Genomic DNA, 14,145 nt, shown 5'->3' on the forward strand with positions numbered 1-14,145 from the left:
CTGGGTGCTGCGTCCCAGGCGGGACCCCGGGAGCCTGCCGCCCCCGCTGTCTCTTCAGCCGGCGTAGACACGTCGGGCGGGACCCCAGTCTACGCGTGTTCAAGCTCTGGGTCCCCATAGAGCAGGGCCCCGCTGAAGATGGTGAGCGGCTCCTCCGAGTGCGCCAGCTGCCCCATGACCAAGTCGACGCAGACCGTGTCCCCGGCCTGCAGCGGCAGGATGAGGCTGAAGACGCCCAGGGTGCCCGGGCTGGGCTGGCTCTCGGCCACCGGCTTATTCTCCAGGCCCTCGGGCTCGTAGCCGCCGGAGTCTACGCGGGCCACGCCCTGGTTGGAGCGGGACAGCACGGCCTCCACTTTCTCGTGCCGGTGCCCAGTCAGCACCGCGCTCAGCAAGTAGCGTCCGGCCAGTGGCGCTGTGAACACGCCTGGGAACAAGGATAGCAGTCAGGGGGGCCAGGGAAGCTCCGGGGAGCGCACCAGAACTCCTGGACTCCGGAGGGACCCGCTGGGTCTTTTCCCCTCACTGGAATGCAAGCAGCAGGGAACTTGGGGCTTTGTTCACTATGCATCCCCAGCCCTTAAAACAGTGCCTGGGCAGGAGCAGACCCCAGTAGAGATCTGCTGAATGAATGAATGAGTGAATGACTACTACTTGTCCCCACTGGCTGAGAATGAATAAATGAAGAAAGAGCCGAGGTCTCCCCAAATCAGAGAATGAAAAGATTCACACTGTCGGAAGAGGCAAGAATGGGAAGATAACACTGCACACCTTACCCATTTCTCCAACTGTTCAACCCAGCCCCTCCCAGGCCTACCTGTCTCTGGATCATAATAGCCTCCATCATTGAGCAGGACTCTGTCGAAGGGGACCGTGCCTGGTTCAGACCGGGGCAAACTCAGGGCAGCTGAAAATGCCACTCGGGGCACAGGGGCTGCTGGTGCCCCCTCCACTCCTGAGCAGGAAGGGTGGGTGTTAAAGGGGATGCTCAGGGCAGAGTGCCAGCCCCCTTCCCCTGCTGGATCCCCAGCCCAGGGCTGCCCGAGGACCTCCATCCTCCAACCCCTAGTCGCTTCTCCCCCAAGAATCAAATGAAAGGCACTCACCCTGTTCACCTTGAGGACCTGTGAGAAGAGGAAAGGGAGAAGTGAGAAGTAAAGCAGCTCTCACTAAGTCACTCAGCAAACATCTGCTGAGGCTCTCCTGTTGTGCTGGGTGCTACATGGACTTCAAAGAAGGAATTGGGGTATCAAGAAAAATAGGAATAGGTAGGGTCCATTCTGTTCAACTGCTGGGCCATCCCAGCTTTTCACACCCCAGTCAGCCATAACAGACTCAGCTTTAGTCTCCAGTACTGCAGTGGGGCCAACATTATCCATTAGCCTCCTATTACCCATTAACCAAACACAGTGACTATCACAGTTCCTCCTCACTTTCCTCTGATTTTCCCCATCAGTCAAGTAGGACCCAATTCCCCTTGTCAAGTTCAGAGTGGAATGTCAAGCCTGGGGCTGCCAGAGGGGGTCAGGGTTGGAGGGTGGGCAGTGGCAACCCTGACTGCAGCAAGGGTCTCAGTGCACATACCTGGTGGCCCGATGGGCCCCTCTTGCCCGTCCTTGCCTGGCGATCCTGGAGGTCCAGCAGGGCCTGGGGGCCCCTGCAGCCCAGGAGGCCCTGGGGGCCCAGCCTCTCCTGCAGGCCCTACAGTGACAAAATTGAGTTGAAAGAGGGCCATAAAAGGAGTTTCCAATGGGTAAGGAAGGTGGGTGGTGGCTTCATGAACAGGGAGAAGATAGATGGAACAGGTGGAGCTTTGCAGACTGAGGGGGCGATGGGGTCCCTTGCTGCATATGCTGGATCCCTGGCTGGCACAGCAACATCCTCTCTCCACCCACAGGCCTAGTGAGCAGCCAGAGGGAGGGCAGGGAGCTAGGACCTTGCATCCTCTCTTGCAGGCAAACTCTAACACCTGGAATAGTGGTTGGGGCTGCAATTCATGCTGGGAAAAGCAAGGAGAAAGCAGATGAGTTGGAAGCTGGGCTGGGGGAGGGGGAAGAAAAATAAGGGGCTTGAAAGGGGTCCCCTCATGCCTTTTGTCCCCTCACCAGTGAGGTCCTTCAGGCTAAGCTGGTGCAGACGGTCCTCCAGGAGCTGCAGGGAGCTGTTAAGGGCACCGAGCCGCCTGCCCAGACCCGCCTGTCCCCCCACCAGCTTCTCCAACAGGGCTGCCTGCGTCTGGCTGGTGGTGTTGGTTTCCCGTAGCCCGGCCCAGAGCCCAGCCACGTGTCTGGAAAGGCCCTCGCGCAGGCCCTGCAGTCCCCCAGCCACAGTGTCCAACCGTTCACAGACACCCTCAAGACGGCCCAATCGCCCCTCTAGGCTGGGGCACTGGCCGGCCTGTGCCTGTCCCTCCTCCAGGCCTCGGAAGCGCTCCTCACTCTCCGTAGCATGCTCTGTGGCCTCCTGCTGCAGCCTATTAATCTCAGAAATAATGCGGTCCTTGGTGGCCCCCAGGTCAGCCAGATCAGCGCCCTGGCCCTCCACAGTGGTCTGGAGCTCATTCAGTGAGTCATTGAGGGAGCTGAAGGTGAGAATAACCTCAGAAAGCTCTCCTTGCAGGGCCTGCAGGGCTGAGCCTGAGCTGCCCCCAAACACGCTGAAGCCGTCCAGGGGCCCACGGCTTGGTCCCCCAACACCTGGACCAGCCCCAGGACCCCGAGGAGGCAACAGGGGGCAGGAGCAGCGCTCCACACCATCCCGAAGGCGGCCTAGTTCCTCTTGAACTCCACCACAGGCCCCACATCCCTCATCCCCATGGGCCTGCAGCAGCCCCTCCAGTTGGCCTAGCCGGGCCGCAGTGAGATTCAGCCGTAACGTGAACTCTGCAGCTGTCTCGTCCTGGGCATCTACACGATCCTGGAGCCGGCCCACAACCCCTTGTAGTCCCTCCAGCATGGCCTGCCGGGCCTCCCCCGCTGCTTCCACCGTGTGCAGGCCTGAGCCCACCAGCCGCAGCTGTCCCTCACTGTCCAGCACCCTGCGTTCCAAGGCACTGAGGATCTCGCTGACCTGAGAGTCCTGCTCCCCAGGGGCCCCAGAGCAGAGCTGCCCGCATGCCTGCATGGCCCCTGCCACCTGCTCCTCCAACAGATCCAGCCGCCCCCCCAGCTCCCCGCTCACATTGGCCAGCAGCGACCCCAGCTGCTCTAGTCGGCCCCGGGCAGCAGGCAGCCAGTGGCTCAGCCCCCCAGGAGCCCCAGGCCAGCTCTCCTCCTGCTCCTCCGAGGGGCCCAGGGTGGAGTTGAAGCGGTCCTCCAGGCGAGACAGGCGAGAGGCCAAGCTGGTGTAGCCTGGGGGATGGCCCCCCTGCCCCGCAGCTCCTCCCAGCTCTGTGCCTCGCCGCCCACTCAGCACTGTCACTGAGCCGGCCACCACATCCAGCCTGCGCTCCAGCTCTGCCAGTCGCCGGCCCAGCTCTGGAGAGCAGCATTCCTGAGGGGGCCTGCGTCCCACGGCCAGCCCGGGGAGGTGCCGTTGCTGCTCCTCCACGGAGGCCAGCAGCTTCTCCAGCGCTCGCAGCCGCTCCCTGTCCTCCTGCTGCTGCCGGCGGAAGCCATCCAGCCCGGCCAGGCACACAGAGCAGGACTCCTGCAACCGCTGCTCCAGCTGCCGCAGCAGCTCCTCACTGGGGTCCGGAGGGGCTGAGGCTGGGGCTGGGGCCCTGCTGCCCCCACTGCTGCTGCTGCCACCATGATGGTTGTTGAGGTGACCCAGCTCCTGGTCGTGGGTGGAGACGCGGGTGTCCAGGAGCTGCAGCTGGTGCTGGATCTCGTTGAGGGTTTCATGCACCCCAGGGCGGGCAGCCGCGTCAGCTGGCTGCTGCCTCCCGTTGAAGGCTGTCTCCACAGCCCTCTGCACATCCTCTGCCAGGCGCCCGCTCAGTCCTTGCAGGACGCCCCGCAGACCTTGCAGCTCCTTGGTCAGGCTCTGCACCTGTTCCTCCAGCTGCTGCACCTTCTCTGACTCCCCAGGACCTAAGGAGAGGGGAAGGCAGAAGGCAGAGAGGCTGGACCCCAGAGCTCAGGGCCCCTGCTCACCCCAGCTCCAGCAAGGGTAAGATGCCCAGGCTGGCTCTGTCTCTCCTTTGGGTGATTTTGGCAAGATGAAAAAAAGGAAACTCCATTCACTGAATGCCTCTAGGCCAAATTTGAACATGACTCTGTTCTCCAACAACTCCCCTGGGGAGATACCATGAACTCTTCCCATCATATAGGCTGGGAAACTGGACCAGAGATATTAGGAGCCTGGCTATGGATCACAGGTTTAATAAGTGGCAATGCTAAGTTTCAAACCTCGACCATCTATCCGGCCCCCAGGTCCACGTCCTTTCCACCTGCCCAGAGTGCCTCTTAACTTCTCGGAAACTCTTTCCTTTTCTGTGAAAGGATAATGACACTCTTCTGTCATGGGGCTGTCAAGAGGGGCGAAATGGGAGTGTAGGGGAGGCACTTTGGATGCCACAAGAGCAGCTACCACTGGGTGACACTTCCTTCCCTGCAACACCATGGGGACAAAGAAGAGGCTCTGTGGACGGTGAGAGTTGGCCAGGAGTTCCTGTTTGCATAATTATAGTACGGCTATCTCGGGGCAGGGAAACAGCACATCCGGTGTGCAGCAAGCAGGAGGGAAGGCAAGCCACAGGGACTGCTGCATGCTGGGACCTGCGGTCTACAGAGGCCACGGAGGGGTCTGGGATCTGTAGTCAGGTGCAATGCATGCTAGGATTTGTAGTCTCAACTGTCTGTCCCCATGGACCAAGCTTCTCAAAGGAAGGCCCCCTTCTCCTGCAGCTGTTTGAAGGATCTTGGCCACATGTGGGCGTGTGCGAGCACCTTCTCTTTCTCAGCCTTCTTTTTCTGTCTCTCCATCTTTTGCGTGCTCGCTGTCTCACACACAAACACCAAGAGAGACACACACACACACCCACACACACATACACACGCACGCGCGCGCACCCACATACATACACACACACACACGGGCAGGGAATCTCTGCGATCTCACTAACTCCCTTCTGCCCCTCTCTTCTTTCTGGCATAGAGCATGGGGGATTCCCCCAGCAGCCTGGCCCCACATTTCCCATTGCATCGGATCACCATCTGGCACTTGCCGCCCTCGCAGCAGCTCCCACACTCACCTTCTCCCCCCAGTCCACTGAGGGGGCTGCCCGCACTGGAGCCAGAGAGGTTGGGGCGGGCAGGCCGGGGCAGGGGCCGTGGTGTGGAAGATGCAGGCCCCAGCGCTGGAGCAGGACTCTCAGCACAGTCATCGCCCCCGTAACCCTGACAGCACCTCCACTCCATGTCGGTCACTGTCTTGTAGGCCACACGGTAGCGAGGGCGGAGGAAGCGGCGGTACCTGGCAGAGGCAGAAGGAGGCCTCTTTATTCCTCCCTGTATTGTTAGTGACCCTGGTCCCTGTCCCAAGGGGTGGGCAGCTGCTGGTGGGCATGGCCTGTCCCTCAGGCTGGGTCCCTCTTACTGTCCAACATGTGGCCTTGCTCAGCTGACAGCTGTCAGCTTTTTGGTCAAGGGCTAAATCCCTGCTCTTCCTTCCCTTGCCCTGCGCTGAAACCTTGAACTCCTCTGCTTGAGCCTGAGCCATCCCAGAGAAGGCATCTGGGGCTGGCGCGTGAGGCAGGTTTGCCCTCAGTCTCCCACCAGCCAAACTGTTGTCTCAGTATCTCCTCAAAATGGCTGCGACCCTAGACCCTGTCCTGCCCTTGCTCCCTGCTTTGTACAGACTCCCTGAGTCAGCCACCCACCATCTGCCCTCACCCAGTTCCCACCGAGGGCCCATTCCCCGGCCCTGGGACTCACATGATGCTTTGGGGACACTGGGGTTGGCCCCAGGCACAGGGCTGGTACTTGACATATGTCTCCACTCCATCCTCAAGGACACAGCTCACTGTCCGGGTCACCACATAGGCACACCAGTTCCTGTAGGTACAACCCCCTCTGGGTCCAAGGACCAAAGATACACGTCCTGGAGGAGGGCCCAGGGGCTACCAGAGGGGCTGAGGAAGGCTCCAAAGATGCAGGGCCCTTGGGGATCAGTGAGAGCAAGGACTTTGGCAGGGCCACCCTCCCTATCCCCCACGCTTTCCTGTGTAGCAGGGGCAGATAAAGACTTTTCAAGATGGGGAGTGGTGCAGAATGGTAAACCACAACCACAGAGCAGTCAGCTGGGGAGCCTCTGAATGTACACGATCACGTGTGTCCCTTTCTGGGCCTGTCTCAGTCCCCAGTTTGGCATGCCGTGTGTGCACAGCCAGGCTGGGCCCTGTGGGTGATCTGAACACTGGCTTCCACCCCACCCCTCCGGGAGAGGACGGGCAGGCCAGCTCGGGGTTAAGTAGAGAATAAGCCATTGATGAGCCTGCCCCTCTTGCAGTTCTATACTCCTGGCCCCATTCATGCCGGCCTCTGATCTGTGTCTGGCTGAAGGACTGGAGGGAACATAGCGGGAGTGGTGTCAGAATTATGGATTACTAGATGGGGCCAAGGGAGCCCTAGAAGGGGACAAAAGGTCTCCCTGAGGCTCTGGGGCTGGGATGCAGAGGGCAGCTGGCAGGAAGGCCTGGCCTGCTCCCCTCAGGGCAGCTTCCCTGGGTATATAACTGCAGGGCCCCATGGGGGCATGTGGGAGCAGACCCCCTAGGTGACCCAGGGAGCATATGTGTTCAGGGGGTCCTGGAAAAGGTGCCGTGGGAAGGTGGGCATGTGAGGAGCCACCTGATGGATGGGCTTCTCACTCCCCCTCTGCCCTGCATTAGGGGACACAGCCCAGGGCAGAGAGCCAGGCGGAGGTGGCATTCTGAGCCCCTTTTCACCACCCAAGCCTCGGGCTGGGACCCAGACTCTTACCTGTGGCGGCTGGCTGGCCGGGGGGCGCTCTGGGCCTGGGCCCCCCCGGGGCTGAGGGCCCCACCGGACCCCGTGTAGAGGCTGTAACCTCGAGGAGGGTAGCTGGCGGCCCCCGCAGCTGTGGTCAGCAGGCAGCAGAGGTAGCAGCTCCAGAGGGTGCAGGGGGCCATGGTGGGGCGCTCCACAGTGGCCCTCAGAGACTCATCCCGCCCAGCCACTGGCTCCTCTGCCGGCCCCAGGGATGCTGCTGCTCCACAGGACAGCGCGAGCCCGTCCTGTCCGTCCCAGCTTCCTGCCGGCAGCCCCTGTCCACACGTCTTCTCCTTGGCTGCCTGGCCTGACCCCTCTCCCCTCCTCTTTCCTCCTCAGCTCCTGTCCGTCCCTGCTCGGTTCCTTCCGCTCTTCACTTCTGAGGGGGTTTGTTTTCTGTGCCCCCTCTGGCTTCTGGTCCCTGCCCCTCTCAGGAGCTGCGGCTCAGAAGTTGCGTCCTGGGCTTCCGCCCCCTCGTCCCAGCTGGCCCTCTTCTGGTCTCCCTGTCCTCTTTCCCTGATGACCGGATCCTGGGGGTGACAGGGCTTTGCCCCTGTGGCTGTTCGGAGGCACGAGAGTGGCCGTGGGGCGGGCCCTGGCCTCCTCCTCCCTGCTGGCTCCCCTCCCTTCCCCCCTGTCTGGCTGGCGGTCCTGCCTCCCCCTTCCTCCCCCCACCTCTCCAACCATCGTGCGCCACATCTGCTTCTTGTTAACTCCGGGAAAGAGGGAAAAAAAAGGAAAAACAGAAATGTGGAGTTGCCGCCGGGCTTGAGGCCAGCCTCTCAGATGGGCCACATGGAGCCAGGGCCAAAGCTGGGAAGGAGGCCCAGGGCTGGTCACTCCGACTGGGAACGGGAGCCAGAGTCGCAGCTCCCCTGGGGCTGGAGCAGGCCTCCCCTGGGGGAGAGGGCCCCAGAGAGGGAGCCCAGAGGGGAGGGCGGGATGGAAGGACTGGACAAGGGAGAATGAACTTGGAGAGCTCAGCAGGACTTCACTCACCATCTAGTCCAGCAGTCTCCTTTTAGAGATGTGAAAATTGAGGTCAGAGTGGGAGAGTAACTTGTCCAAGGTAACACAGCAAATCAGTGGTAAGGCTGAGAACACACACTAAATACCAGGTCAGTGACTTGGGAGAAAGGAGGAGAGGAGAATGTGCTACTGGGCCAGGAAGGAAAAGGAGTCCTTACTCCACTGAGGCAGATGGGAAATCCACAGACGACAGAAGAGGAAGAAAGGGCCGGGTGTGGTGGCTTACGCCTGCAATTCCAGCACTTTGGGAGGCCAAGGCAGGCAGATCACAAGGTCAGGAGTTCAAGACCAGACTGACCAACACGGTGAAACCCTGTCTCTACTAAAAATACAAAAATTAGTCAGGCGTGGTGGCGTGCGCCTGTAATCCCAGCTACTCAGGAGGCTGAGGCAGGAGAATCGCTTGAACCCAGAAGGAGGAGGTTGCAGTGAGCCAAGATCGCGCCACTGCACTCCAGCCTAGGCAACAGAGCGAGATTCTGTCTCAAAAAAAAAAAAAAAGAAGAAGCGGAAGAAAGGCACCTAGCAATGGGGAGCAGGCTTCTGTCAAGCAGGAGAGGGCATGTGGGCAGGAAGACAAAGAACCTTTCTTAAAGGGATAAATGAAAATGGGTCCTGGGCTTGTTTTGGTGACGGTCAGGCCATAACTGGGTGGAGGTGGGGTGAGGTGAATCGGGACCGACCTCTAGAGCAGCAGAGGCAGTCAGTCCCTAGTCTGGAGGTGAGTCTGATAGCTCTCAGTGACAGGCAAAGGGCCGTCAGCCTGACCTGAAAGTTCCACCTGCGCCATCTTGATCTAAAAGCTTGGTCCCTGTCACCACCTGACCCTCAGTGCTTGACCAGGGTCTCCAGGTGGTGGGATGCTTTGGAGAAAGAAACAGAAGCACAAGACAGAAAGGAGACAGGAGAATGCTGTGTGCCAGGCACTGCGGAGGTGCCCAGATAGCAAAGGCATAGGTAAGACTCAGACGCTGTCCACTTAGGAGCAACTGAGGTTGTTGGAGAATGGGACACAAGCCCCCAAACAGAGAACTGTCACAAGCCAGGACAGAACAAGTGCTAAGGGGCAGGAAAGAGGGATGATGTATGTTCCAGCTAGGAGGAGGGAAAAGATAGCTGCCTGAGGGAGGCAGTCAAAGGAGAGGCTGGAAAAGACAGAAACTGAACAGCATTGGGGCGGGGGTGAGGGTGGGGGGCAGGAGTCAAGAACAGAGACAAGGCAAGGAGAGAGATTTCAGGCTCAGGAAGAGTTGTCTGCCTCAGTCTCCTCAGCTATAACGCAGGAATAACAGGACTCTCCATCCCACTTTACGAGGATTAAGTAAGTCAATGCGTGTAAACATTCTAGAACAGTGCCTGGCAAATGGTAAATGCTCAATCAACGTTAGCTCTTTTTTTGTGTCAGGAAAAAATGGGACCGAAATTCAGAGAAGTAGATTGTGGAAATTAGGGAGAGGCTCAAATGACTGGTTATGAGGTTGTATTGCAAGTTTTTGAGTAGAAGCATATACGCATACACAAAAGAAGATATTATGAGTGATAATATTGAATACAGTGTCAGAGCACAGGCAGTGTAGCCCCAGCTCCTCCTGTCACTATCTATGACCCAGCAAATCCCATGACACCACTGGGAGTCTATGTGTCATCTGAAGTTCCTTCCAAATTCTACATTGCAAAGTGATGCAGTCTTGGGCTCTGGTGGTGACAGTGACCATGAATAGGCAGGGAACGTTGTAACTGCGTGGTGACTGCCTGAGTAATGAGGAACCAGATGAAGGGAGACACAAGAGAAGATTCCAGATGGGGAAGTCGGGAAGAGAGCAGGTTTGGAGGAAAGAAAAGTGATCGTAGCTTGAACATACTGAATTTAAGATAAGAGTAACACATCCTAGTGGAAACCAGTGTCCAGGATGGTTAGCAATGGTGGACCATTGATTCTTCCAACATATGCAGGGTAATAGGTGGAAGCCATGAGAATGAATGCCATCAAATCATCAATGCAACTCTGAACCATCTTACCTCCGACATCCTATGACCCAGAATGTGACCTTGATGGCTAAGAGAAATGTTTGTGAAAAGACAGGGTCAGGCTGGGTGTGGTGCCTCAAGCCTGTAATCCTAGCACATTGGGTGGCTGAGGTGGGAAGATCACTTGAGGTCAGGAGTTTGAGACCAGCCTGGTCAACATGGTGAACCCCATCTCTACTAAAAATACAAAAATTAGTCCAGGCACAATGGCTCATGCCTGTAATCCCAGCACTTTGGGAGGCCGAGGTGGGCAGATCCCATAAGGTCAGGAGTTCGAGACCATCCTGGCCAACATGGTGAAAGCCTGTCTCTACTAAAAATACAACAATTAGCCGGTGTGGTGGTGTGTGGCTGTAATCCCAGCTACTTAGGAGGCTGAGGCACGAGAATCTCTTGAGCCCTGGAGGCGGAGGCTGCAGTGAGCCAAGATCGCGCCACTGCGCTCCAGCCTGTGCACCAGAGTGAGACTGACTCAGGACAAAACAGTGGGGGTGGTGGTGAAAATGCTGGAACAAACAGAAACGGAAATTTGTAGTTGCCCCTTAGAACCCTGGGTATCAGCACACAGGGAGATTTGAAGGAAATGTTCACGGGAGATCCCGATTTCAAAGAAGTTGTCAGTGGAAGGCTGCAGCTTTGTCCCTGGTCTCCAGGCTCTGGCTCTGGCCCTGGCAGGAAGCCAACCCACTTCCCCTCCAGATTGCCCCAGCTGCTGCTCTGGGTTTTCTTTCTCTGCTCTTCTCCCTCTCCTTGCCCTTAGGAGGCCTCTCGCAACCTGAAAAGTCACCCCAGCCATCTTGTCACTGCCCAGTTGTTACCCATTCCCTCTCCTACACTCTGAAGTTCAAAAATCTGTGTATAATTTAAGTGTATCAGGTAAAAAATATTGGCTTTGAAATATAGTTGCAGTAGTTGCATTTCATTTGCTTTTATGTAATTAGGAGACAAGACCTAGGAGCTGTCATGAATGTTTGTGAAATCACAAAGGTATCAGTGGCTCTGAGTTCACCAGGGAGGACACTTCCCCTTGCTGGCTTGAGTGGGCAAACAGGCTGCAGTGGAGACTAAAGTTAGAGTGCAGTGGTAGTGGTGATGGTAGCAGTGACATTCTGGTGGTGGTATTGGCAGGCAGCCATAAATTTCCAAAGCAATTGGTAAGAGTTCTTGACCCCCCAAAAAGCTAAGTTCCTGGTGGCACTAGGACATGATCTATTTTACAACCTCTCCAAATTGGGTAATTTCCAAGGATCTAGTGCCAATTGGCCCTACGAGGCAATTAACTCATTCATTCAGCTTCAGTGACTGAGCAATGAGTTCATGACCAGGGTCAGGACAGCCGTGGGCACCAGCAATAAGAAGCATTTTATGTCTAGCCTCTCTGTCAGAGGACTGAATATTGAGAGGGAAAATGGGGGGAATAATACAATTTGGGGCCTGGTGCTGTGGCTCACGCCTGTAATCCCAGCACTTTGGGAAGCCGAAGCAGGAGGATCACTTGAGGTCAGGAGCTGGAGACCAGCCTGGCCAGCATGGTGAAACCCCATTTCTACCAAAAATACAAAAATTACCTGGGCGTGGTGGCACACTCCTGTAATCCCAGCTACCCAGGAGGCTGAGGCAGGAGAATCGCTTGAACCTGGGAGGCAGAGGTTGCAATGAGCTGAGATTGCATCACTGCACTCCAGCCTGGGTGACAGAGCGAGACTCATATCAAAAATAAAAAATAAAAATAAAAATAAAAATAAAAAAGGTGATTTGGACCTTGGGTCATGCCAATCCACATGGGAATTCAAGTTTGTGGGGAGTCTTGAGCAAAAGCCCACTTTTCTCCAAAGAGATACACTTTACTTTTCCTTTTAGCTCTTCCTCCAGGTTTAATACTTTAGTAGCCCACCTCCCTGAACCCAGTCCCTCTTCTCCCGGGTCTTGTTGCTTTCTCACTCCTGAGCCTAATTCTGGCCAGTCCTTTCCTTGAAAATGTCACACTAATCGCAGAGATTGAGCTCCACAAGTGCCCCCCAGTCATTTCCCTCCACATCCTCCCAAATCCCCCCAGGATGAGGCTGTGCCTGTCTCACTTCCCAAATAGTTTTCTATCCAAGCTTGGTTCGAGATATGTCTGTTCTTAGTTAAGTCTAGTTCAGTCTCATAGACTGTTTTTTGTTTCAGTTCTTCCAGGCACTGGGCCAAATGACCCATTCAAGGCTGATAAAGACTCACTGACCTAGGCACAGGAAGTTCTGTGAGGTGAATGAATTTCTGGGTGGTCCTAAAATAAATCCTTTCCCTCTTGTGCCTAACCCTAGGACAACCTACTGAGTCCAGTCTGACCTGGAACATGGAGTGGAGGTAGGAGGAAGAGGTGACACTGCTCTTTCACCAGTTTGTAGAAACTTGGTGAAATCAATTACCTGCTGGGCCTCAGTTTTCTTCCCTTTTTTTTTTTTTTTTTTTCCTGAGACAGGGTCGGTCTCTGTTGCTCAGGCTAGAGTGCTGGAGTGCAATGGTGCAATCTCGGCTCACTGCAACCTCTGCCTCCTGGGTTCATGCAAGTCTCCTGTCTCAGCCTCCTGAGTAGCTGGGATTACAGGCGTGCACTACCAGCTAATTTTTGTATTTTTACTAGAGACGGGGTTTCACTATATTGGCCAGGCTGGTCTCGAACTCCTGACCTCAGGTGATCCACCCACCTTGGCTTCCCAAAATGTTGGGACTACAGGTATGAGCCACCATGCCTGGCCAGTTTCCTTCTTCATGATTCTGAAGGCCCCTTTCGGCTCTGATAGTCTAGAATACTATGCACCTGGGTCAATTGGTTTTAAGCACTTCCAAGGCTTTCTTTCATGTCATTCTCAGTCTAGAAAGTTTAACTTCCAGGGCCAGCCTAAAGGTAGAGCTTATTTTTAAAAGGGAGGGCTAGTTCTGATTCAACAGTAGACCCAAGTGTTTGGTTGGACTTGGATCTGCTTCAAATTTCCAGGAGACATGAAGCATAATGATGTGTAATCCTTAAGACCTAGACCCTTACTCTCCCAGAGGGGAGCTGGAAACAGACTGCTAACTGAGAGATGCATAAGGGAGTACCTGTCTGGGGTTTCACCAGTGTTATGTGGAGGGGACTCGGCTTTCTAAATATGAAGCTTCTGGGAAATATTGAGTGGGGGCTGGTGGTGAGGTGGTGGTGAGGTAGGGGGAGGCCAGGGGAACTACAGACTACTAAAGGCAGGGATTATGTTTAGGAGTCACCGGGCTGAAGCCCTGGGGGACAAACTGTTGATGGTCCCAGACCAGGGAAGCCACTTTGGGAGAGTGTATCCCCAGCTCCGTACACACGGGCGGCAAACTGGTCCCCTGTCCCAAGCTCATAGCATCTCCTGTAGAGTTTTCTTTGGCTCCGAGAAGCAGAGGCCTCCCCTGAGCCCTGGCCCCCCTCTACCGCAAAGCAACTGGCTTCCATTACCCCTGACAGCTCCAGAGCAACAGCCCAGCCCCCGGCCCTGGCCTGGCTCGGTGCCGTTCCCTTTTATGGTGAAGTTGAGAGAAAGCATGGAGTGAGGGGGGAGAAAGTTCTGGCTGGGCAGAGGCTTGGAGAGTTCCAGGGTGCCTCTCCCCTCGCCAGAGACCCTCGGGTACCCGCAGCCACCGCTCTTCGTTCTCTTCGGCGACCTAATCTGTTCTGAACCCAGGACCCCTCTTGCTTGTCCCAGCCCTTCCTCCCCTTCTCCATTTCTCCCCTCTCCCTCCCTCACATCCGGGGGGTGATTTCCCACTTGGCCGAAGTCCCACGGTTTGGGTTTTGATTCCGGGAGGGTCCGCCCTATTTCCGACGCCCAGCTCCAGGGGTAGCGTGGAGGGAGGGAGCCAGGCTAAGATCCTGGTCAGATCACAAAAGGCAGGATGGTTCTACTTGGTTGCATGTGGGTCACAAAGGTTGGCGCCGGAGAAAGGAGCACCCGGCAGCCCCAGCCCTGTCCCCATTCCACAACGCCTCCCACTCCTGTCCCCGCCGCCCGAGCCAGGGAGAGGGCACTGAGGGCAGGGCCCAAAGGAAGCACCTGGTTGGGCCGGGCCGGGAAGCGAAGGGTGGGCAGCAGTACCGAGGGCCGGGGCCGGAAGGGGGTTGGAGTATCCC

At 56.6% G+C, this 14,145-nt stretch overlaps 1 protein-coding gene across 1 annotated transcript; it reads right to left on the reverse strand.

The window, feature by feature from the left end:
- On the reverse strand, nt 1-7,583 carry EMILIN1 (elastin microfibril interfacer 1). The gene is made up of 8 exons (XM_011972655.1): nt 6,927-7,583; nt 5,880-5,999; nt 5,198-5,418; nt 2,106-4,034; nt 1,585-1,701; nt 1,107-1,124; nt 818-955; nt 1-427 (listed from the first exon to the last, which is right to left on the reverse strand). The coding sequence occupies exons 1-8, from the start codon at nt 7,094-7,096 to the stop codon at nt 90-92; spliced, it is 3,051 nt and encodes a 1,016-aa protein (XP_011828045.1). The 5' UTR covers nt 7,097-7,583; the 3' UTR covers nt 1-89.
- Between the last annotated feature and the right edge of the window lie 6,562 nt (nt 7,584-14,145).

The sequence above is a fragment of the Mandrillus leucophaeus genome, unplaced genomic scaffold (assembly GCF_000951045.1).
Source record: "Mandrillus leucophaeus isolate KB7577 unplaced genomic scaffold, Mleu.le_1.0 Scaffold13, whole genome shotgun sequence".
NCBI lineage: Eukaryota > Metazoa > Chordata > Mammalia > Primates > Cercopithecidae > Mandrillus > Mandrillus leucophaeus.